Source organism: Nansenia antarctica, assembly GCF_963989245.1.
Source record: "Nansenia antarctica genome assembly, chromosome: 5".
NCBI classification, from domain to species: domain Eukaryota; kingdom Metazoa; phylum Chordata; class Actinopteri; order Argentiniformes; family Microstomatidae; genus Nansenia; species Nansenia antarctica.
The window spans coordinates 63,918,743-63,943,439 of NC_137690.1; the positions used below are offsets into that span (position 1 = coordinate 63,918,743).

The following is a 24,697-nucleotide window of genomic DNA, read 5'->3' on the forward strand; positions in this document are numbered from 1 at the left end:
TGTGTCTCATTGAAGAGGTCAAAGATCATTTGAAAGAGTCACTGGTCGTAAGGTTGAAGATCTTTGTAATGCTACCCCGCACTAACAAGCATGACAGGCCCCCTGTGGTTTTTACAACGCTGGCCGTTGGAAACAAAACGGGGTGTGTTTCGCCTGGTCAGAGACGAGGGGTGTTTGATCCAGGGAGGTTCGTTTTTTTATTTTATTTTTCTGAGTGGGGCAGTCCCACTCATATTTTTCTTTTTAATGACAGATATAGTAGAGATTATGACAGGAAGGATGGGTGAGAGAGAGAGAAGGGATGACATGCAGGATATGTCCGCGGCTGGAATCGAACCGGGAACCCTGCGGTATATGGTCAGCGCTTAATCCACTACACCACCTAAGCGCCCCTAGGGGAGTGGCCACGTCACTCCTGTCTCGGGGCGGCTAGGAGCGTCCCCTCTACAATCATCTATTCTGGTGGAAAATACCTGTTTGCACTTGTTTAATCTGTCGAACCCGGTGGGCCATTACATTATGCATTAACGGAGGTAAACGCAGATAATGTGGAAATGAAAAGGAAGTCTAGACAGAATAATGGGAATGTTATAATACCGCTGAGTTGGCCAGTATTGCAGGTGGTGCTGGGTGAGGAGAAAGACGTTCATACCTATTCATCAACTCATGGTCAAGCGTGGGCCCTTGTGACCCCAATCCAACCACCACACAGCCAGGTGATTGTCCCCCCCCCCCTCCCCCCCCCCCTCTTAAGTTTTTTTTTTGTGGTGTGGTTTAATACATTTCTAATTGTGCCTTTGTCCAAACTGATTAATGAGGTCTTGGCTGAGCTTGGCTCCTAATGCCGTGATGATGGAGTGAGAGTGTAACCAGCTTTCACAGTGGTAGCCTGTAGGCAGCCGGGTAGGTCAGCCATGAGTATGATCTCAGAGTCTTCATCACTCTCTAGCCTTGTATGTATCAGGTTTGAGAGAATAGTCTTGTCTCTCTTACAGTTAGGGTTAAGGATTAGGTCAGGGTCTGTTTGTCCATTATGGGGACATTTTGGGACATGTTGAAAACCAGCGCTTGGTTTTAGGCATCATCTCTGTGGTACAGTAGTGTTTAAGAATGTGCTGTAAGTAACTGTGTTGCTGTATGGATATTCACTAAACACATTGTTTGAGTTGATCTAATGACATTTTCCATATAGATTTTCACATAATTCATTCAGTTTTTCTATATAGATTTTCACATAATTCTATTCAAACCTATGCAGTACATTTAGACAGCTAATTGGACAGCGAAACTACACGATTCCACTACGCTGGCCTTACAGTCACATTGGAAGTGTTGCTTACAGTTAAGCCAGAAGCTTGTTAATCCCTGGGAGCCAATAAGGCCGCACATGTCTGCTGTCCATCCCTGGTCTCCCCATGTGTCTACAGCCCTCATCCCTGTCTGTGTCTAGCCTCTCTGCCACACAGCAGGGGCCCTCCTCCGCTGGCTGACAGGCTTAACATGGGACATATGGGAAAGGGCTCCCCCCCCCCCCCCCCCTCCCCCTTCTGTGAACCGCACATTTCCCTGCCAGACCACGGTCCTGGGATGGCATTGGATAATAACACACAGGAGACAGAGGCCACCTCGTAGAAAATGAGTCGGGCCGGTGGAACGATTCCATACCAGAGAGAGACACAAACATGCTGTCTGTCGATGGGGGGAGGCACTCAGGCTTGTATTCTTCTTGACTGGCCTATTTTAGCCCAGAGACCCACATTAGAGCTGCTGTGTGTCTGGGTCAGCCTGCTCTCTCCGAGAGCTGAGCGTGGGCTGTCCGTCTGTCCGCATGGAGCTTAGGGATGTCTGCACCGTGTTTGTGGCGTTATTCAGGAGAAACAGCGTGGGGAAGAATGGACGCAAATCCGACATGGGGTAAGTCGGAGTCGACCGGACCGGACCTGTGTTCGGGATGTTCTTGTTGTGAGGGAAGGTTTTGTCTGCACTTTATTTTTTTACTTGGATATTGCTTAGGCCTAGTCATTTTCTCTTGGCAGGTAATACAACTCATTCTATGTGAAGTCTAGACTACATTGAAAGTTGTGAGGATTAAATGGCAGGAAGTAGCAAATCTGTGTGTGGACGTTTTTTTGACAGATCTGAAATAATGGGGCTAGGCCATTTACCAGACAGGATGTGTGGGCAGACCACCAAAACTCTATCTCACCTTTAATAGGTCACTTTGGTCCATGCTGGTGGTGCATTCTGATGACATGTCAAACACATCTTGTTCACCTCAGTGTTTTTTCCCTTCAACTACTATATGAAAGCTCTCAGTATGTGTTACCCCATACCTGGGGCTGAAATTGATTGGAGACTTAATTGTACTTCCTGGTTTCAAACACTGCCGACGTGTTTGAAATTCAGCTTGCACAGTCTGGGGGTCAAGTCAGACATAGCTTTCCTCCCCTCCCCTCTCTCTCCCTGAACGAGGTGCTCAATCGAAGGTCATTTACGGCTGCTTTGATTGTAACCACATTGAGCAAGATGGGTTGTAATGTATATGAAATGATGTTCAGCTTGTGTATTCAAAGCTATCTTTCATGGTTCCATTGGATGTTAGGCTTGTCACCAGGATATATTGGATTTGCATCAAATACAATTGAAATGATAAGGACTTTAGAGATTCATCCATCCAAAATCCATACAGTATAAATTTGTCCACACAGATATGCAGATAATCAAATTTGGTAGGGATGAACTTTATGTAAATTACCTTCTGATGCCTGGATTGTTGTGTAGAGTTATGTTATGCTAACAGTAAATAGATGGGATATTCATTTGAGGGGCATTTTAGATGGATTACTAACCTTAATCTGTGTTTATTATCGGAGTGAAATGATAAATCCCTTTTTATTTCATTGTCAAGCGTGAAAAGAAAAAATACTTTTTTAAAAGCATTACACACTTAAAATAACCTTTCAGTTCTCACTCCCTGCTAATTTCACTGCTAAATAGGTTTAAATATTTGTTGGAATTTGTAATCAGTACACCATGAAATGTGATTATTGGGGGGTAATTGTCCATGACATTCCTATTTGTGAGGTTCCACCACATGAATCAGAGGGAAATGTGTGTGAGGGGGGGGATAATTAAAGCTAAACTTAACAAAACAGAAGAGGACAGAGTGTTCCTCTCACGTCTCTATGTACCGTGTACTCTATGTTCTCTTCGGGTATCTTATCTGCCATCCGTTGTGCTGCAGCCAGCCTCATTGTGAAATATAGTTGCTGAAAGGCAGCTGAGATATCTTTTTTTTTTCAACTCACCTTTCACATGTGGCTGATAAACTCTGATGTCACATTACACATTACGACTGAAACGGGGGGTTCGTCTAATCTCTGAAACATTCCAGTTATCTCACAGCGCCGAAGCGTCTGTTCGTCAAGCGTTGACAACGAGTTCTCTTCACAGAGCAGAGTTGTACAGTTAGCATGTTCACTAACAGTGAGATAGGACGGTATGACATTAATGGGGACTTGAGTTCAGTTTGAATGAGTCATAGGACATGAACATCACACTTCAATAAGTACAGAGGCTACTCCTAGCCCTGCATCCCTGTTTGCTTGTATGGACTACATACGGGGTGGGGGGGTGTCGCTAACTTCAAACACTGTGGGGAATTTAGCCCATGTTGAAGTCATTCCTCTCAATCACCACTGGCAGGAGTACTGCAGGGACTTTTACTGCACGTTCCCACCCATCATCAAAGAGGTGACTCCACTGGCCTGCAGAACGGGCTTTCACACGTCCGCCGCTCGCTTGCGGTCACTTTGAACCAGGAATGAAGTGACATTGCAAACCAGCTCTCTCAGACCCACCTCAGCACCATTAAAAAACACAAAGAGGCTCTTTCAGGTGTTGGCTAGCCACAGACTTCAGTCTCAAGTAGCCCTATCCCCAAGCCCAAGTACCCAACAGACTTCCAGTATCCCCAACCCCCCCCCCAGAACCCCAGCCCCCCAGTCCTCAGCCACAACCCAGGGGAGCGGGGAGGAGAGAGACATCAAAGAAGCACCACCATCCTGCCACTCAGCTATGTGGAGGTCACCGGGGTCATACCACTACCTCCCTGCATACACTGGCATTTTGTCCGCTAAAATGGCTAGGTGAGAGTACTATAGGGATTCAAGTGGTTTCATTTAAATATGGTGTTTTTTTCCATCAACGCTGAGAGAAGAATCAACATTCGGATATAGTAAAAGCCTATGGCTAGGCTTGATATCAGTGAATCATACCTTCTCCTTCTTTCCCTTCTAGTCATAATATGGGTCTACCATTTTCTCCTTAACGGCATTCAGAACACAGGAGATAGTAACTGTCTTGGCAAACTCAACAAGAAACCAAATACATTACCATTCCGTCACAAACAAGGAAAAAGAGCCCAATTTCCCCTCCCTAGAGAAACTCAGCCATCCCAACATGGGTTTGGCTCCCATTCCCCCCAGAGGAGAAACATGAGATGACAGTCATGGCCTGCACAGCTGAAATCAATTCACTAATCACCCAGCAGCTCACCTGAACAATCACCACTCCCTGTAGTCTGCAGTCCCACAGTGGAGGATTCAGTTCAACAAACACACTGTGGTAGGCACATGTGCTATTGCAGTGCTGTGCTCAAACCAACTGTTTGCAGAGACCAGAGTGGCTGACGGTGAGATGACTTGGATGTGTGCTATCAAGTTCAGTTCATGGTGAAGTTAAAGGGGCGGTACATACTTTTGGAATGTTTTATTGCATTGTAAATTATTTCATATTGTTTCTTAGCCGCTATATTTTGTGTTTATACCTTTTCAAGGTTTTTCACCTACTACTACTGCTAAACTTGTAAATCTGATGAAAAAGAGACAAAATTAAGTCCAAAATAAAAGGAGAAAGATAATTATTGTCTGGTCATTGGATGCAGAAAGAGTGGAGTCCCAGTGAAACTCTGGTCAAACGGTCAAAGCCCTTTCAAGTTAGGGGAAGCACAGAACACCAAAGATAACTTGACAGTAACACACTCTCTGTATAGTAGGAGTCTGAGTGTAGATTCATGTTTGTGCTTACGTATGTAGTACCATGCTGATCGGGCATGTCCTTGACCTGGCGGCTGTGTACCAGGCCTCTGTCTCGCGTCTCCCGCTCATAGCTGTGCTGATTAAGTGCGGTGTTTTAAGGGGGGGGAGCTGCAGCAATCTGCCACAGGCCTGACCACTCAGCAGCTAGGCCTGATTACAGACAGCTTTGCTCAGGCTTCCTCTCCTCTGCCAGATGGTCCGAGCTAACCCACCGCCCTGCTCTACTCTGCCCTGCTCTGCCCTGCTCCCATGCTAGCCCCTATGTACTGTAAAGTACAAGCCAGCGCACACCGGTCACTTGGAAAATCGCATCACGAGGAAATACACAAAATGTCTGTTGAGTGTCGTTAGACATAATGTCGTCAGCGTCACTAAAGTCATTGTCAGAAGAAATGTCACCACCAAAGGCTTTTTAGCAGGTTGACCGACACTACACAATCAAATAATCCGTCCTTTAGTCCGTTTATCTCACAGTTGTGTATACTTTGCTATATATTTAAAGTGTAGCCGTCCACCCCGTCCACCCCCCCTCCATTAATATTCCGCTTCTGAACGTTACGTTTCATCTGCACATCTCTTTGTAGTCAGAGGTGGACTTCCAGTTGGGTGAGAGGAGAGGCTTGCCTCACACTCTCTCTATCCAGAGGTTCCTGGTTAATGCCCAATGTGTTTCCTTGTCTCTGTTGCCAATGACAATTACATTTTATCTGAAGTGGATGTTGCAGTAGAGCAGCAGGCCGTATTACAGTACACCAGTAGGAGTTGGAGTAACAGAGGTCATTACCATTATTCATAAGGAAGATGAGTAACACTCTGATATGGGCTAAAAGTCTCCTGGTTTGCATTTAGATTAAATGTTTTTGGCGCCAAACCGAGGTACAATTTCACTACGGCAAAGAGTCAGTGACTTAATCATAGTGTGCTTCACTGAATGTACTTTTTTCAACCTCCCAGGCACCATATGTACCCATTCAGCACTACACCATGTTGTCCCACATGCTGCACTGGGCAGGGAGGATGGGATGTGATCCAAACCCACCCATCACATTTGTGTTTATGGCTCTGATCCAACCCATTGACCCCCTCTCTCTCTGTGTGTGTGTGTGTGTGTGTGTGTGTGTGTGTGTGTGTGTGTGTGTGTGTGTGTGTGTAGGATGGAAGAAACCGTGCGGACACTGCTGCAGAATCAGGGGGTGCTGGAGCAGACCGCTGTGGACACTGTGGACATCATGAAGGCCTACAAGGTAATGCCTTACCACAGTACACTACATTTCCCAGCATTCCTCCACCCTTTCCTGTACGACTGTGTCTAATTTCCCATTATTGTTATTGATGCCTTTGAGTCATGAACCCGGCCTCAAACTAGGCAACTAAGGCAACCAGACGTGTTGCTCCGATCAGACTCATCAACAGTAGAGTAACTTTGCAAGGTCTTGTATTTCTTTTTGTGCTCAGAATAACTTAAAACACAGAGGTGAATCTGATTTTATTAATTGTTTATTTCTAACTGAATTGACATGGAGGTTTAAATAGTTGTGTTAAAGTAAGTATGAAGTTCTTAGTAGAGCAGTGATGTAATTGTATGAGACAGAAATAAACTGTAAACCCTTAGACTAACGGCAAGTGTCAATAGTTTGTTGAGTGAAGAGTGTATCAGAATAGATAATATTACTATTGATATTGTACTTACTGTACATTATCAACAAGAACATGAAATTATATGTTACATCTATTAATAACTGCTTATAAGTTCACATTATTAATTGCAGTGTTAATATAACTCTATTAATACTCTAATATAATACTCTATATTAAAGGGGCTGTTAAATCACCTTGATTTTTGCGATGCATATTTGGGAATAAAAAAGTCTGTCCTTAATGGTAATGTGTAAAAATAATGGGCAGAGTAGAATATGAATGTCATCACGAAAAATGGGAGGCATTGTGGTTTGCATTTCAATGAGGTTAATGCATGTGAAATGAGTTTGGACTTTTTTGGGGGTGACACCTGGGAGTGTAACTCTCACAGGGGGGGCAGTCCATTCTGGGCAGGCCATTCCACACACCAAGACAGCAAGTGATTATTCAAATGAAGTGATTATAGAGAATAAAACCAGCCTAAGGATTAATCAGCCTGAGTAGATTAATAAACATGGGATTAGAATCTATAAACGAGTGCCAGAGAAGAGGATCTAGTATGTCATTTTGTGCTGTGTTAACTGGTGCCGTGCACACTCAGTGAGAAACACATGTTGCTTTACAGCTCATCGTAACAAGAACAGATCTGCTCTGAAGATCAGTCTACCTACTGTACAATATGTTTGAGAAAGTCTGATCATTGCTAACACTCTTTAGCACCATTTTGATGAGCAATCAGACAAAAGAACGACGCAGGCGTAATAAAGTCAAACTCTTGATTAATGACACTGTTACTTCCGGAAATATGTGTCTTAAAAGTATCGTTAGGAAGTACTATTCTAGTCTTCAATAGAGATGTCAGATTCAAAGAGATTAGCCAACATAGCAAAATCACCAACATGTTTGTAAGATTGTCATTTGTTGGCAACAAAGTAAGATTAGCTGTGGGAAAGACAAAGTTCCTGATCGGGGGGGGGCTAGTCGTGCTTTTGATACATTTGACTGCTTAACAAAGTGAAGTTCCTCAGCTCATCCATCACTGCCATTGCCATTGTTGCGCCCACAGCATTACTGGGGAAGGTATCATCAAACCTGACAATTAACTGTCAGCAGAGAGGATCGAATGAAAAATGTGACAAAGGTGCACAGCTATACATCAGAAGATTACGATTGAATGCCTTTGTGACGTTTATAGAAGAAAAAAAGGCCCATTTCATTCAAAGCTCATTACTTGGCTGTGGGTTTTCGCTGTAGGGTACATGTCATCTAACCCCAGTGCACGTTCACCCCTACTGTCTGTGGAGGAGATTTGAAATAGCATGTAGATAAGACTGTTTGCGAAATGGATCTAGTGAATTAAAAGCCACTGGCCGTTCCAGTGGACTAAGACATGGACATGTGAAATGTATGAAGGGGGCTTCCCTATCTCATAAAATCTATTTAGGATTAATGTCCACCATACAGCACCACCCCTGGGTGTTGTGTTACTCTACTGTACCTTCGGTAATGCATATTCAGTGGATTTGAAGATAGATGCCCAGTTTAGTCCGGCAAGGATTAAGCTTTTTGTTTTATCAGCATATCACTTTGGTCTGGAGGAAGCAAATCCATCATAAGTCCTAGCGGTATTGTTTTTCATATTTGTATTTGAACTCGAGAGGAGGTGCAGTAGACACCATATTTCAATTGATATAGTACTGACGGTACTTTGAACTTTCAAACATAAAATAAAATGGTTTAGAGTCATATGCATAAATCCCTTCCTTTGTTTTTAGGAATGTATGAGAAAGTACTCTTGGAAGAAGTTCATGAGTGCCATTGTATTGTATAATGTGTTGCATGTACAGTAGCTAATTAGTCTTGCCAATGTCGGGGTGTCTTCCGATCTGAGAATTATAGTCAGCATGCCAGCAGGCCTTGGGATATCAGGAGTTGATCATTTAATTGTCTTCCGATTAATTTCCGCCTGTGTGTATTAGAGTCACAGCCGGAGACTGGGGGAGGAAGGGTGGGGGTCCCCTATCGCGAACAAGATGAGAACCCTCAAGGTCATTGCCACTCTTTGGAAAAGAAGTGTAACACGATTAGGGATTAAGGGATGTTTTTGAGTTGTGTCGTTGAATCTGCTTCTTTCTTCTCCCTGGTCCTCCCTCCCTTTCTCTTTTTCTCTTTTTCTCTGTCTCGTTCTCTATCTTGTCTCTCTTCTCTGTTTTTCCCATGTCTTTACCCCCCTCCCCCCCCCCCCCCCTCTCTCGGTTTCTCTCTCTGTCTCTCACTCTCTCTCTCCCCCCCATCGTCTCCTCTGTGTGTCAGGACAAACTCTCAGAGGAGGTGCAGAAGCAGCATGACAGCCTGGAGCGAAGTGGCCCGCCGGCGAGGAAGGTTGACCCGCCGGCCGATGTCAGCGAGGTGGACGAGGACAAAGACAAAACCAAGCTCCTTCTGGAGCGGCTCCGGGCCCTGGAGGTATGTTAACACGGCGCCGGCTTTCTTTTTTTTCCGTCCTCCTTCTCTCCTTCTCTGTGACTAGCCTGCCCGTTGTTGTCTCCAGCCTCTGCTCTGTCTGAGGCGTGACGGCTTATCGAATCCTCATGCGTCTCTGGGTTTGGAGAGCAAAGCACTTCTAAAGAGGGGCCTGGGCATCAGGCTTCACTAGAGTCCTTTGTTAGTTTCCACACAGCTCTGGGAAGGAGCGCGCCACCACGTGCTCTCAGCAACCAGTTGAGTCAGAAGTACATAAGAGCAGAGTAATCCTCCCTTGATTGTTTCCAACTGAACTCAACAGACAGTCTTTCATCTCCTCAGCAATTAAGCGACTAAGTCTATTAAGAATTAATCAAGTTACGCTTGAAGACCCACCTACTCATTTTCCAAAGTGGCCCTTGAGCTTTGGCTGATGTGACAAGGGCCTATGGCTAATGTTCACAGACGGAATGTGCTACATGGATAACGCCACAGTAAAAGAATAGGGCTACTCACACTTCCAAAATGGTATAATGGATGGGGTCTGATATTAAGAGTTTATAATAGAAGCATATATCAAGTTAATCAATCACCTAATATGAAGAGGCCTCCTAAAATAGTTTGAATAGAGTTCAAATCTAAAATAGAGTTAATGTGAGATAGTTGAACCCCACTTAAAACAGCAGAGCATCTCCAGTCCCTAGTGGAATCTCTAGTCTTGGAGAACACTACTAGAGAGGACCTGAGCTGGGAACCAGCACTCTCCCCCATCATTAACGTGACACTTACTTCACACTGACAGAAATGAAGCTAATTCGAACAAAGTGCTGGGTAATTGCTTGTTGCTTTATGACTCCTCCACAGTAAGTTATCTTCAGCGATTGGAAATGGCTGGCCTGTCTCCTGATCCGTTAGTGGGAGCGCATTACCCGAACGCTACATTCTAAATGACTTTATCGAAAGTTATCTGCCATTTTATTCCATCCCGCCGCATCGGTGATGGATGCTCCTCCAGGAAAAGCAGCTAAAACAAAGGCAAGGCAATACATCACTGGCCTCTGTTGTATATAAACGCTGCTGACACTAAGTAAGGGCACCCACTGTTATTTCCCTGGCAAGCTGATATCGTTCATTAACATGGATGGCACACTATGCCTTTATAAATGGTACCTTGTTTAAAGCTCTGATTGAATCATTTTGAAAAAACATTCTTTAATAAAAATGAGGCTTTTTGAGGCGTTTTTTTGAGACGTGAAGAGATATCAATGTTCTGTTTTTCGTCTCAAACCCACTAATGGAAGTGAATGATTTTAGATCCAGTTGAAGGAAAATATGTTGTGTTTGGAGTGGATAAAGGCCATTTCAGTATAGCATTTATGGTATCTCATTATGGTACCTTTCCACCCAGGGCTAGACTGGCATTATTGTCTGCCTGCCCGATGGCAGGTGGGTTCGCCACGGTTTGGGCCGGTCTGATATATTATTATATTTCGTCGTTGAACGTCCCAAAAAAGGATGCAGCGGCCCATTGGTTCATTTTCTATACTGACACTGGCCCGGCCCAATCACATGCTTAAGCCCAAGGCAAGCCCTCCCTCTGGTGAACGTCCAAAAAAGGGGCGGCGGCCCATTGGTTCATTTTCTGTCAATTACATAACAGTATTGAGTTTTGAGTATTGTTTGCTCAGTAGCCACGTCTCATCACCTTGGAGTTAAGTCAACAGTGAGTGAGTACACTGGCCCACACTTGCGTTGGTGTACTTGATCTTTCTATGACACTACTGCGCTCTATAGGGGTTTTGATGAACGGTTCAATAGATATGCAGCATCATATGCATGTTGAACAGACTGCAAGGTTGTTGTACTGATGGGCGGTGTCCGACCGATTGTGGTAGGCCGGTCTGAGCCAAATGGCAGGGCCACATTTTTTTGTCCCAGTCCAGCCCTGTTTCCACCAGTGGAGGCTGGTGGAGGTAGAAATTGGACAGGGCTCATTGTAATGCATGGAATGGAATAAGTAATGGTATCACCATCTGGGTTTGATACCATTCCTCATTCCGTACCATGCATTACAATGAGACACCATGGTAGGACTGCCGGACTGGTACGCCTGGGTAGTATGACTGCATGCCCAGTCTTCACCAGCCTGCCATGCAGCTTGGAGCAGTGTTGAGACGGGTGCCAGGGAAAGGCCTGGTGCAGGCGTCATGAGAAGACAGCTGGCACGACGTCTCAGAAGCACAGGGCTCGCTCCTGTTCAATTACAGAGGGAGAACTGTCTGTGGTGGAGCCAGCTTTCAGCCCCCGCCCCCCCCACACACACACCCCCTCTCCCCACTCCCTCTCCCCATCATAACTGCTGGGAGCCAGAAGCAGCCTCATGCTGTCAATCCTGTGGTTCTCTAAATATCTCTCACAACAATCAGGGGACAACATGACCAACATGACCAAACTAATACTGTATGTCATTATTGGTCATGATTGTATTGAACTACAGTTCATTCTCTACATTTGCTGGAACTATGCAATGTTGTCATATTGGCAGGATGAGGGCGTCATGTTTTTTTTTACAATTATGTTTGTTTGAAGCTGCAATACCTATTGTTCTTGTTTTCATTCGCTCCTATAATTACAATAATAACAATATTTTATCAGGGCAATATGTCTGCAATTTTTTTGTTTTTTTTCTGTTTTTTTCTGTTTCATTGTGAAAACGAATCGAACTAAATAATTCTAAAAGCCTTTGGTGGAGGCAGAGCAATTGTTTTGTGAGTTTGCTCAAACAATTTACATGAAAAACAAATCAACCATATAACAAGGTATCTCACTTCACCCTGCACTTGTTTTCTAGACAACGATCTATTTGCATGAATAATATACAACTTTTTACTACCATAACTAGGTCTATGAATACACATCGAAAGCCGTCCATAAGTGCAAACTCAGCAATCTCAACTATGATCAGTATGTGCCCCGGCTCACACTAAAAGCTTTTGCTTCGCCTAGAGCTCTGTCCCATCCGAGTACTGTGTAAAGCAAGTCGAATAATTTGGCCTGAGATTATTTCGGCCCGTGGTTTAATCAAGGGGCTGGCAGTTTCTACTTAAAGGGCAGGGGTGAGGGGAGGGGGGCGGTTAGGGAGAAGTTGACAGGTTCTAATATGCCCTGGCTGCTTTTGACAAATGAGAGCTTGATAGGCCTCTCCCTTAAAGGTGAAGTACTATTGCTCTGAACACGGTGGAAGTATTCACATTAGCCCGTTCTCCAAATTTCCGTGTGTGCCTTGAAGTTCAGGGTCATCATTTCAATCGCCTTGACCTTTTGTTTGGGATACTTCCACGGACTTTATTGGTCCACCAGATCTTCTGTTGACACCTGACCTTTTCAACCCCTTGAATGTTCTCTGTTGTTGCTTTTGTCTTCTTAATGTCATTTCATACTATTTTTACCACAGTATACTGATGTGATTTGTTTCAGCAATAGCCTCCTATAGGCCGACATTTGGAATACTGGTGTTCCCTTTTTATTTTCGCAACAGTATGTCACAGAATATAAGAATAAGAAAATAAATTGTTGATACTGTTAATGTTCACTGTTCTATGACAGTACAGATCCGTCTCGAAATAGTCCTTCACATAGAGGGCACACTGGTGTTGCTTTAACATAGCTTAACTCGTTAATTCTGTTTCAATACAGTTTTTTAAAGGGGATCAGAAAACTGATTAGTGGTGAAGTGGCTTTGATGACAAACTAAACTTTTCACAAGTGTGAAGTGTCTACAGTATCACTGAGTTGATGTGTGTTCGTTGTGGGTCCACAGGAGGAGAACTTGGCCCTGGCGACGGAGAACGAGACCCAGAGGGAGCAGTATGAACGCTGCCTAGATGAGGTGAGTGCGACTCTCAAATTGAAATGGCCTGAACCTCACATAACCCAAGGGGGACTGTTCAGTAAAGTATGTTATAACCTTTCATATTCACTGTGTCGTAATAGAGTAAACAGCATTTATAACACATGTGTTTTGTGACCATCTGTTATGTTTCAATGCACTACATTATGAATGATTCCTTCGAGGAATCTAAAGGAAATCTAATTAGGGAGACATACTGTGGCTACATTGTAACAATGATGATCCGCATTGTGTGTGCAAGAGAGCAGGGTAAATGGCGTCCTGACGGACACAAATGACAGGAATTAATTAGCTTCCTTGGCTTGGTTCGCTCGCTGAGTCACTCTGAGGGGAGTCAGGAGGCCTTGTGTGCCAGGAGGGACAGACTGCCTAGTACCAGAGATCAGAGAGAGAGAGAGAGAGAGAGAGAGATGGGAAAGACAGAAAAGATCACACGTTCTCAGATGTGTTGTTACTCCCAGTGAAATTGTGTTGGGCAGTTGTTTACCAATGCTACTGAGATGTGAAAGTGTGTATCCTACTCTAGCCTTGGTGGCTTAATGCCTCTGGTGGATTCAGCCCGAATCCCTTTTTCCACTTCCCTGCCCTCACAAAGACGGGGGCTGTTGTGCTGTCTTGTCTGGTGTTTGCCCTCTGTACCTAGTGTCCTCTGTTCTGAAGGGAACTCAGCTCACTAATGATCATGTTCTGATGAGGGAGTCGATGCTGCTCTAACAACTGGGTTGGGGGGCCTACAGCATTTTCGAGAAACTGTAGAACATGTGAGGTTTGTTTTGTAATGATTGGGGTGATTATGTTTAGCAGGTGACCTCCTGCTTGATCGCTATGCTAGTTGGGCTGTCCACGTTCAAACAATTGAGTAAACACACTCAAAAGGAACTCAAACTATATGTTATTTCGAGGTCTTGCTTCTAAGATATTGCACAATGAACCTCATACAGCGAGGGTAGCGCTGCTATTCAAATATGAATCCTAAATGAAGATCCTCAGATCTTAACGTATTGTGAATAAGTATTCCTCTGCTTTACAAAAGCTAAATGATACTCCTAACAGTGCTCACATGATCATATCTCCTCCATCTCCCATCGTTCAATAAAAGGGAGCGGATACCTCGAAAAGCCAATGCAAGTTTACACTGTATTAATGAGCAATCAATGGGCCGTAATCTGAGTCAGGGTCGATGGGCTCTGTGGTCTAAACTGTGGCGGGCGTGAGGCAATCTGCGACCGGACCCAGACACAACAGTGCTTTAGCCCACCACTTCCCTAGCCCTACATCAGCCCAGCGCTGTCAATACAGGATCAACAGAAGACAATTAAACATCATGAAGACGTGTGCGGTCCAATCTGTTCTGCTCTGCTGCTTGCCTCTGGCCTTCTCTGCCACCCCATCTGGGATTTATTATGATTGGGGCCATTAAGAATGAACACACTCCTCCTCGGGAGGGAAGACGGTGAAAAAGCGGTGTAATGTATTGTGCCATCGTGTTCACTAAAGCCGGTAATAATTTTGGGAACGACTCCGCTGGAACTCCAGTATAAACTGTTTGAGGAAGTGCAGCGTCGGTATTGGCAGGGGCAGATGAAAGAGGAGAGGAGAGGGGTCAAACGGGACCATCCACTCTCTACTTTCTGTATGCCTTACAGGCCAAATGATCATGGTCACACAATGATTTTTTTTATGAAATACACTATGTTACTAATAGTTCCTTTTGTTCTTTTTAAGGTTGCTAATCAAGTTGTGCAAGCGCTTCTCACCCAAAAGGTTTGATTCTAATTGATATGGCTATTGTGTTCTGGAAATGTCTCCAATGCTTCAATTAGATCCACATGTCTTAGACATGTTACTGCTTCCTATGTGTGAGCATACAGTATCTAAACATTAATTAATTTATGCTTTATGCATTAATGCTTTGTTAAATAGTTCATTTTGCTAAAAGATCTCTGTGTTCAGTATGCAATAACTTATACACCTGTATTATATTCATCTCCAGGACTTGAGAGAGGAGTGCCTGAAGCTTCGAACCCGCGTGTTTGACCTTGAGCAGCAGAACCGGACCCTGAGTGTTCTGTTCCAGCAGAAGGTCCGACCTGCCTCAGACCTGCTCCTCCAGGTAGGTAGAACCAAGACAGAACCTTATACTCGTCCAATCAGCTACACCTAGAACCAGGACAGAACATCACACTTGTCCAATGAGCTCCACCTAGAACCAGGACAGAACATCACACTTGTCCAATGTGCTCCACCTAGAACCAGGACAGAACCTCACACTTGTCCAATCAGCTCCACCTAGAACCATGACAGAACCTCACAGCACAGTTTATGTTCACAGTAAGACAGTATGACTCAGGAGTTCCTGTGGATGATTGAAACATTACTGGTTGAATGTTTAGGTGGCTGAGACGGTTGTCTCACACTTGTCTTTACATGCGGAAGGAATAGGTTTATTGCTGAAGGAGCGCATTATTTGTTCACATTATACTGATGATATTTCTACTCAGAGATATTGGAATCTTCACTCTTTGTGATTGTGATGCGATTGTGCGCCTGGGTCCCTGAGTACAGATGATGGTCTCATAAAACATCCTGCGTGAGCTGGAGGGTTAAGACGAGATCATATGAGAAAGTACCCTTTCCTCATGTCATCCATCTTGCTCTCTCCCCAGGGACAATGGAGTGCTCAACCAAATTACCTCTAGTGCATCGCCCCCTTAGGCACATGACACAGACATACATGGACAGCGTCTGCAGTAGGGTAGGAATGCACACTGAGCTTTGTCTTTTTCCTCAGAGAGAGAGAGAGAGAGATATGAGACGTGAGACAGATTGACAGTCATGCCTGTACTACAATGGCTGCACGGATTTGGCCTAATCCTATTTGCCACTGCTGCCATCCATCTCTCGTTTGCTTGTCTCAGAGAGGTGCTGGAGCTTCCTTAGACTGTCACACAGTGAAGGGAGGGCTGGGAGAGGAACAGTGGAGGCATGCCGCACGACAGTGCATACTGTTGTATGGAGGACAGATACAGATGCAGTACAGTAACAATGAGACTCCTAGTGGCTTAAATAAGGGGCTGGAAATGGAACATGTTGCAGAGACAGGCTGGAGGAGAGTGTGATGAGCACAAGGGAGCCATCAGGGGAAGGAGGGAGGAGGTGTTGCTCTGTGTTAACGCTAGCCCAGCCGTAGCCTCCTCCAGCTCCCACTGCATTATTTAACAAGGCAGAACAAGGGACGAGAAGACAGTTAGGGCCATAAGAGCCATGAGGCTGTCAGGTCAGGTGGTTAGAAGCCGAGGACGGAGCAGAATGCAGAACAGTAAACGTCAATAAATTCAGGTACACCAACGGACAATATGACAGTCGTGTTCTACGATAAAAAATAAAAAAAAAGTTTAATTGCTGGCAAAAGGTAACTCCGAAAGAAAACGAATAAGAATGGTAAAGATTATGTTAATTTAAAGTCCTAATAGACCAACCTGCCCATAGGCAGCTGATAAGGAAGGATGCCTGCTGCAGTACTGTATGTCCACTACAAGAGTTAGATGGATTCTTTGTTGACTCGTTGCAATCCCTGCGACTAACTGATGTGGACTTACTCTATGGATGATTGAAAGTCACAGTCCACATTGTCCAGTGAGGGATTACATTTTGTTTGGCAGGAGTACATTTTCATGGCAACAGATTGTGAGGTTATAGATTCAAACATTTTTTTTCAATGAATAAATTACGGCATGGATAGAGAGAATCTCTCACTCTCTCTTTCTCTCTCTCTCTTTCTCTCTCTCTCTCTCTCTTTCTCTCTCTCTCTCTCTCTCTCTCTCTCTATATATATATATATATATATACATATATTATATATATATTATTAGTTTATTACCATTATTATAGATATAGATATAGAAATATATGTCTTTTCTTACACATTTCACATATTTGTTACCCATTTGTTTTGGCGAAACAATATGTTTGGGTCATTTCCTACAATAATGTATTATACTGTGTTCAGTGTTTTCAATACACTACATGTATGGAGTGTGTGTTCATGCTCAGTGTGCCCATTGGAAGAGGGGAATATCAATCTATATTGTCTAACAGGAGGCTCCAGAATTCCACCAGGGAGTACAGGAATAAAGATTTGTCGCCAGACATTTCTTTGTTATTGTGAAATACATACTGTAGACAGGTTTTCTAAAAGATTTATAGACCACTTTGTAACGCGACTATGTTTGACACCCCATTAACGAACAAGGAAATAATTGTCAGTTTTCAGAAGGATACAAACATAATTTGTTCAAATCGCTTTTACTGTTTCACTCATGAGAATTCCCTTCGGTGTCATTAATTGTAATTTTGGATGGAAAGCATAGCTCTATATCTGAAATGGGCGGTTTTATTGACAGAAAAAATATCATATGGCATTATTATTGATTGATTTGATCAATTAAAAAGAGAGAGACAAAAAAATACCTTATTTTTACACATCTACAACTGTTATAGCTTTTTCTTCAAATAGCCTTTGAATTTCACAGAAATGCCATACAATGCACATATATTATTGGTCATGATTCTTTTCATACCAAAATCCCGTTTCAAATATAAATAATCATTTGATAATCATTAGCGACCATATTATAACAAGTGATTGTTATTTCCAGGTTCTCGGAAGGTGCAAGGTGTGAGTCAGCCACTTTATCACCCGTCCTGCTATTTCGTTTCCACTGGGAATCTGAAATGTTCACAGAGTCGCTAATTAAATGTATTCTGGCCCCTGTGGGCATCTTGAATTTCTGTGATAAAGAATCAGCGTTCTGTTGAGATTGTGATTAGGAATGTGCTTGACCTGCTGTCGCATGTAATGTGACATTTCACACGCTGGAAGCTCCATTCGCCCAGGTGTTTGTAAGGTGCATAACCAGGAATAATAATTCCTGTCAAGTAGCTCTGTCCACTTATGCAGCCTTATCAAAAGTGACAGGCGAGTGGCAATTGAGTTGTCAATTACTAGGAAAAGTAGGTCTGGGTTTCCAGCAACTTCCAGGCCCTGCGGACATAGTGCCCAAACCATCCAGTTATTTGTGCCTGATGCATATTTATGAGTTTTTGCGGTACCGGAAGTCTGCCCTTGCTGAGTTAAGCTAACTGGATGCCTATACCTGTATTTCTATTCTTGTCACTCTCTCAGTTTCGTATAATTGAGATGATATTTTGCTATACCTCAGTCATAGTCGTATTATATCTTATTATTTGCCTGTATATATTTAATGACTTAAGCTGAGCAGACAATGCAATTCCAGCCAAGTTCTCATCATGACGAATAAAATATTCCCATAATGTTTTATGAATAGATGGCCCCTGCTGTCCTGGATATCTTGTCTTTTAGATTTCGTATGCTTTTTCCTCTGTTTATAAGAAGACTATTAGGTTACAGCTGAAATGTCTTATAGTATTTCGTGGACAGCAACATTTCTGCCATTGTCAACAAATACTGAAGGGGAGCGTGAAAGGGGGCTCGGTCACGTCGCCAGTGTGAGAGCTGCCATCGGGTCTGTTCATGCAGTGTACGGGTCTGTACATTGCGTCAAGACAACGTGACGTGTCGGAATTTGTACTTGTCAGTATGAGACCCTCTCATCGGTTGGGATTGTCTCCATTTGTGAACATCGCATTGTGTCCATCTGGCTTTAGGATAAGACTTAATAAGAGATGAGTCAAAGGAAGATCAAGTAATAAGGAGTGACAGAGAAGGTTAGCTCCCACTGTGTGTGGCTGTCCTTGGCAGGATCACACTGTCAGGTATAGTGAGCTAGCCCTGCTCACAGTGATGAAGGTGGGAGCTGTTCGCCCCCTGTCTACCCCTCTCCTTTCCTCTCCCTTCCTCTCCCCCCTTTCCCCCTCTTCTCCTCCCCTATTCCTCCCCTCCCTCCATACCCCTCGCTCCCCAGCAAGGCCATGTGGCACTATTGATTAAATCATTGATGACCGTGCTGAGGAGGTGAAATCCAGCACCCGAAGATAAGATCAGCCCCCTCATGACACTTAACCACTCCCATCCTGTCCCATGTGGACAGGCCTGGATGGAGCGGTTTGATAACACTGCAGAGAAGCAACACTTCTCTATTATGGCATCATAGCCAGAGAGAAGCCACCTGGCATATAAACTCAGAACCCTAAAACTCAACCTGGACTGAGCCAGCCATATAGTATACGTTTTGCCGGAGGAGTCCTAGTCCTGGTCCTCATCGTATCTGCCCAGATGAATATGCAGTAGATAATGACACGGGGAAATGGTTTTCAGGACAATCAGATTTACACACAGCTGATTTCCCTGAATGTAATCAGGAGGTAGTTGTCGCAAAAATAAAAGGGAAAAGAACACAATGCTAGTTTAAAATGAACTTTACTTTCACAAAGTATTTTAATGTAAAATATATAATTGTATCAACTATTACCTCAATCAAATATAGTGAATACAACATAGTTATACTATATGAATGCAGTGTTTTTATTCTATTCAGTCCCATTTTACCCAGTTCAAACAAGTCTATTAGAGCTGAGTAAATTATTTTTCTATTTTATAAGTAGAAGTTCACTCACCACTGAGAATAAGGGAGCCCAGCTTTCCTTTTCACATCCTCATCGATCGAGACTGCTCTGGACCAAGTCGAGACGGGCCAAGTTATAAAATATGGAGCACTTCACCGACTGACCTCAAAGGTTCACAATTTCCCGAAATAGTGAAACAGCCTATCCGCTGAAAGAAAGAAAGTATTGACGGGAGCCTGTCTCTGTTTCAATGCCATGAGCGGCCCTTATCTCCTCCGGATGTAAGGTCAGGGTATCATTACCTTATTCCTTTGACTGAGCCATGTCTGTCTTTGTCTGTCTGTCTGTCTGTGTCTGTATCTGTCTAGAGCTGAATTGGAGCTTTTGGAGGCTTCAGGCTGGCACTAAATAAACAAATGGTCCCAAACCACTATACAGTAATGCTCTTAGTTTGCCCGTGGGAACAATCAGCTAGTGCAGCAGAATAACGGAGGCAAGGCTGAAAATTATTTGAATAAGGTGGATTGATCTGTAAATTATTTGAATAAGGTGGATTGATCTGTAGCCTACAATTCGGTGGGAGTCAGCATCGATCAGAGTTTCTGTCAGTAAGTGTTCCTTATTGTGTGACCTGAAGCATTTTTAGTCCTTATGACATTACACTCTACGCTGATTTAAGCACACACACACACACACACACACACACAAACTCACACACACATCTGCACCCCCACATGCTCACACACTTTATTGAAATTCAAACGCTTCAAACTGAAAAATCCAAGTACGTTTTCCCATCTGTATGGTTTCAAATAGCCATGGGAAATTGATTTATTGTCTTATTTCATTTTCAGATAAGTGAGGCGATCAATCATTTACTAGTAAAAATCCCCAGGTCACGCTGGCTTCTCGGTTAACTTTTACAAACCTCTTATTGAGATACTTGTCCATAGATTATATCACAAGGCGAAAGAAAGAGGCACCTTTCCAAACCTCAAATAATTTCATTCTACTTTGCCTATGCGATGCACTAACCATAATAATAATATAGCAAAATGTTTTATTTTAATTTAAAAAAAGAGAAGCTGGGCACTCATTAAACAATTCATCACGTTGTTAAAGCTACCGTAACGTAAGCACTGTAGACCAACTAATCAAACTAATGACCATAGATTTAAAATGCTACTGCTCCTAACACATTTAAAATGTATATCTATCTATCTATCTATCTATCTATCTATCTATCTAAGGTTAGGGTTATCTATCTAGATATAGTGTATAGTACTGTATATATATACTGTGTGTGTGTGTGTGTGTGTGTGCGCGTGCGTGTGCGCGTGCGTGTGCGTGTGTACTGAGCCATACATTTGAAAGAGGCCACTTACAGCACATACATTATCTTGTGTCAGGTGGTCTTTATTTATGAACTATTACTATTATTGAATTCTACTTGGAGACTGTATTTGTGTTTGATACCCATGAAAACGGCAATACGGGCTTTAACCCTAAGCAAGAGGAATTGTATTGTTTCCACAGTGTATTAAAATGAGTGTTAACTTTGAGCCGTTAGGAGCCAATGCGCTTGACTGTGGTGTTGATCACCGGTTGAACACTGGGACTCCCTACTGACTTCCTCCAGCAATTGAAGTATTGTCTACTCTGTCTCTCTTCAATAACACGGGGTCAGAGGACTGTCGGTACAGAAGTCTATGTCTGAAAGGCAACCCTCCTCTTTATTCCGCCTGTCAATCATAGAGGGACAGTAACAAAGACCTCTTCTTGCAGGGATGTCACACTGAAAGTCCTCGGGAAACATAAAGGCTAGGTGGAATAGTAACTAATATGATGTTGTGGCCTTTGGCAAGCAGCTGCGGCAGCTCTATGCCCCTGAAAAACACAGCTGTGTAGCAGGATATACGAGGTGTGAATGTGTTGTTTAGTTTAGCATCCCACACATAGTGTACAGGATTGTGGTTGTTCTGACACTACGTTCTACTCTTGTGTGCCATCTGGGTATTTTGAGCAGAGGAGCAGAGGTGTGGTGACATGTGTTTTTCATCACGCTATGAATGGAATAAATTGAATAGGTGTAGTGTGTTACTCTACGCCTCTAGCTAATAATCTTAAGGACCGCACAGGAAAATCTTTTTTCAATCATGATTAAACGTTTAAGCCATTGAAGCAAGGCTATAGATAGTCTGAACCGAAGCCTACAGTGTGGCATAGGGTATTGCTCCCACTTTCAGTTCTTCAAGGTGACTTTCATCTCTTTGCCATGAAATTTGCCTGACAGATCTTCTCATTTTCAGCAAGTGCATAGCATGAGAATGAAAATAAAAAGCACTGTAATCTGGCAAATGTATTTAATTCTGAAGCTGGAGAAATGAAAATAGATACGGGCACAGCAAAACATACTCCCTAAATGAGCGTTAAAGTTGCCCTTGGGGAGGGATGTGGCATAAATCAAGCGTTTTGTTACAGCACATTTGCAGTTAAGTAGATCGGAGCACAGGGAACTGAGCGGTAATTAGGTTGGAGATTAATATGTGGAAATGTATTTGGTTTTGTAACCTTCCCCAGTGCACAAGAAATAAAGAAAAGAATGGATCACAAAGTAGTGTTTGAGTATGAATAAAAAATCAAAGGAATCCCCTTGTTCCCCAATGCAATTATTTCACATTCACATTAATTATTCCAACAGATGACTTTAATGACTTTGAGTTAAGATTCCTGAATAGTGCCTGGTATGGGATCAGAGGAGGGAGAACGAGGGTTACTTTCAAACTCTGGGAAAATATTGCGGACCAAACGGTTCATGATTTTGAGACGTCCTTAGTGGGAAATAATTCATTGTTGTGTGTGTGTGGGGGGGGGGGGGGGTTCACTGAAAATATCTATATAATATATATTAGAATCATGTAGGTTTTTGTAGGTTTAATGATAGATTTTTGTTTGATTTCCATTTATTGATGGTTATGTCTACATGACAACATAATAATCTGACATTCAAAATATATTTCACGATACTGTGTATTGTTTGAATGCTATATTATTTCGTTTAGTTGAATGTGTTGAATGACCCTCCCTCTGTATGTTGTGGAGACAGTTTGCAATTCAGTAATGTGTCTGCAATTCACTTGTGTTTTCAGAAACTGCACTCACGGATCATGGATTTGTCTGCGGCAGATTTGCTGTTGGAGCAAGAGCGGAGCAAAAACTTCTTGCTTTCCAGGAACACTGACTCTCCGCCTCATGTAAGAGTAATGGAAAACAAACAGATGCAATGTTCTTCTCTCCTCAGCCATATGAATTATCCAGGTATTCTTACTGACATACAGCTCCGGGAAATCATTACAGGAGATTAAAATACCAACCTAACTATTTGGGGATTTGATCTGCTCTTCTGAGCAAGAGGAGCAGGCAGTATCATTTGGCTCTAAGAGGAATAAATCCTTGTCATATTACCAGAAAACCATCGATTGAGGCTCGTCCTCAGTCAAAATGAGTCCAAAGGACAGTGTAGTACATTAGTCATCTTATATATTATGCATTAAGGTCTTGAAATGAATTCACTCTGTTCCTTCCCCTTTAACCCCTTGAGGACCCAACTTGATAAAAGGTCATTATTGTGGATGTGTGGCAGAGGAAGTAGATGAAATAATAACAATGTACAATGTTGTAATTCAATCATGTACAGTATGTACAGTATGTGTCTCTGTGACACCTCCTCACCCCCACTACCTGTCCTGTAGCTCTTCCTCTCATCTCCCCAATGCCATTCGCTTTCACTGGAGCTCATCTCTGTCACCTCTTCCTCCTGACTGGAGCCACGCTCTTCTTCTGGCACCCCCCCTCCCCCCCCCTCCCTCTCTCTCTGTCCCCAAACTAGATCTTTAAGCTGCCCAAGGCATAAACACTGGAGGGTGATGGGGAGGCCATTTGATTACAGTTCAAAAAACACATTCTCTTGCTATGGGGTTCAGCCAGCAGTCATGTTCTTTATACATTTTCACTGAATCTTAAATGTCCTTTTTTTCCAGACATCCGTGATTGTTTGTGACAGTAAATCGTAACACGGGTCTTTTTGACCCATGACCGAATTACCTCCTGTCCCCTCGTCATGCAGGATCTCCATCTTAATGGAAAGGTGGGTCTTCCTGTGGCCAAGTGCCTGAGCCAGCTGAGCCTGACGGTGCCGGCCGCGGTCTACCCACGCAGCAGCTGCAGCAGCAGTGAGCTGTCTCTGTCCAGCGCCTGCAGCGAGTACTCCAGCGGTTCCTACACGTGGAATGATGGACGTTCCTGTGGAAAGATGGTACAATGATCTCTCTCTCTCTCTCTTTCTCTCTCTCCCTCTCTCTCTCTCTCTCCCTCTCTCTCTCTCTTTCTCTCTCTCTCTCTCTCTCTCTCTCTATCTCTCTATCTCTCTATCTCTCTATCTCTCTATCTCTCTATCTCTCTATCTCTCTATCTCTCTATCTCTCTATCTCTCTATCTCTCTATCTCTCTCTCACTCTCTCTCCCTCAAGTCCTTGTCACAAAGTAGAACATTTTCTTGATAATATTATACATGAACATATTAGGAGGTACAAATTCAAATGTGATATGTTTATTAGTCACACTTTGCGTTAAGGTGCCCCTCTACTTGTATTATACTTGTGTATTGTGTACCACACAATTACTGTGTGGTATGAACATGCTACTTAGTGCATTGGCATAACTTGAATGAGGACTACACGTTGAATGAGGAATACATGATGTTTCTCTTGTGCAGTGTAATAACATTCAACTGCCTTTACCTTGCAATTACTCAATGACTATACACAGTAACAACCTGTAACAACTATGTTTCTAGAGTCAACTATGTTTTTTAATGTCACTACACAGGTTATTATTGTAAAGTGCTTTTTCCGTTTTCGTAAAGACCAATTAATTGGCACATTTAGGAGCCAATAGAGTGAATTATGTAGAAACCTGATGTGCTGAAATGGGAAAATGAAAATGGGAAAATATTGTCAGGGAATTCATATTTAGTTTTAGT

The 24,697-nt window shown here is 43.2% G+C and overlaps 1 protein-coding gene across 1 annotated transcript in view; it reads left to right on the forward strand.

The window, feature by feature from the left end:
* The window catches only part of LOC308157534 (nck-associated protein 5-like), a 116,529-nt gene that overhangs the window by 67,834 nt on the left and 23,998 nt on the right, over window positions 1-24,697 (forward strand). The window contains exons 6-12 of the mRNA XM_080531113.1: window positions 6,253-6,343; window positions 9,051-9,203; window positions 13,021-13,089; window positions 14,836-14,874; window positions 15,104-15,223; window positions 22,806-22,910; window positions 23,783-23,971. Of these exons, the coding sequence (XP_080387239.1) occupies window positions 6,253-6,343; window positions 9,051-9,203; window positions 13,021-13,089; window positions 14,836-14,874; window positions 15,104-15,223; window positions 22,806-22,910; window positions 23,783-23,971 (766 nt within the window). The remainder of the gene's footprint in view (window positions 1-6,252; window positions 6,344-9,050; window positions 9,204-13,020; window positions 13,090-14,835; window positions 14,875-15,103; window positions 15,224-22,805; window positions 22,911-23,782; window positions 23,972-24,697) is intronic.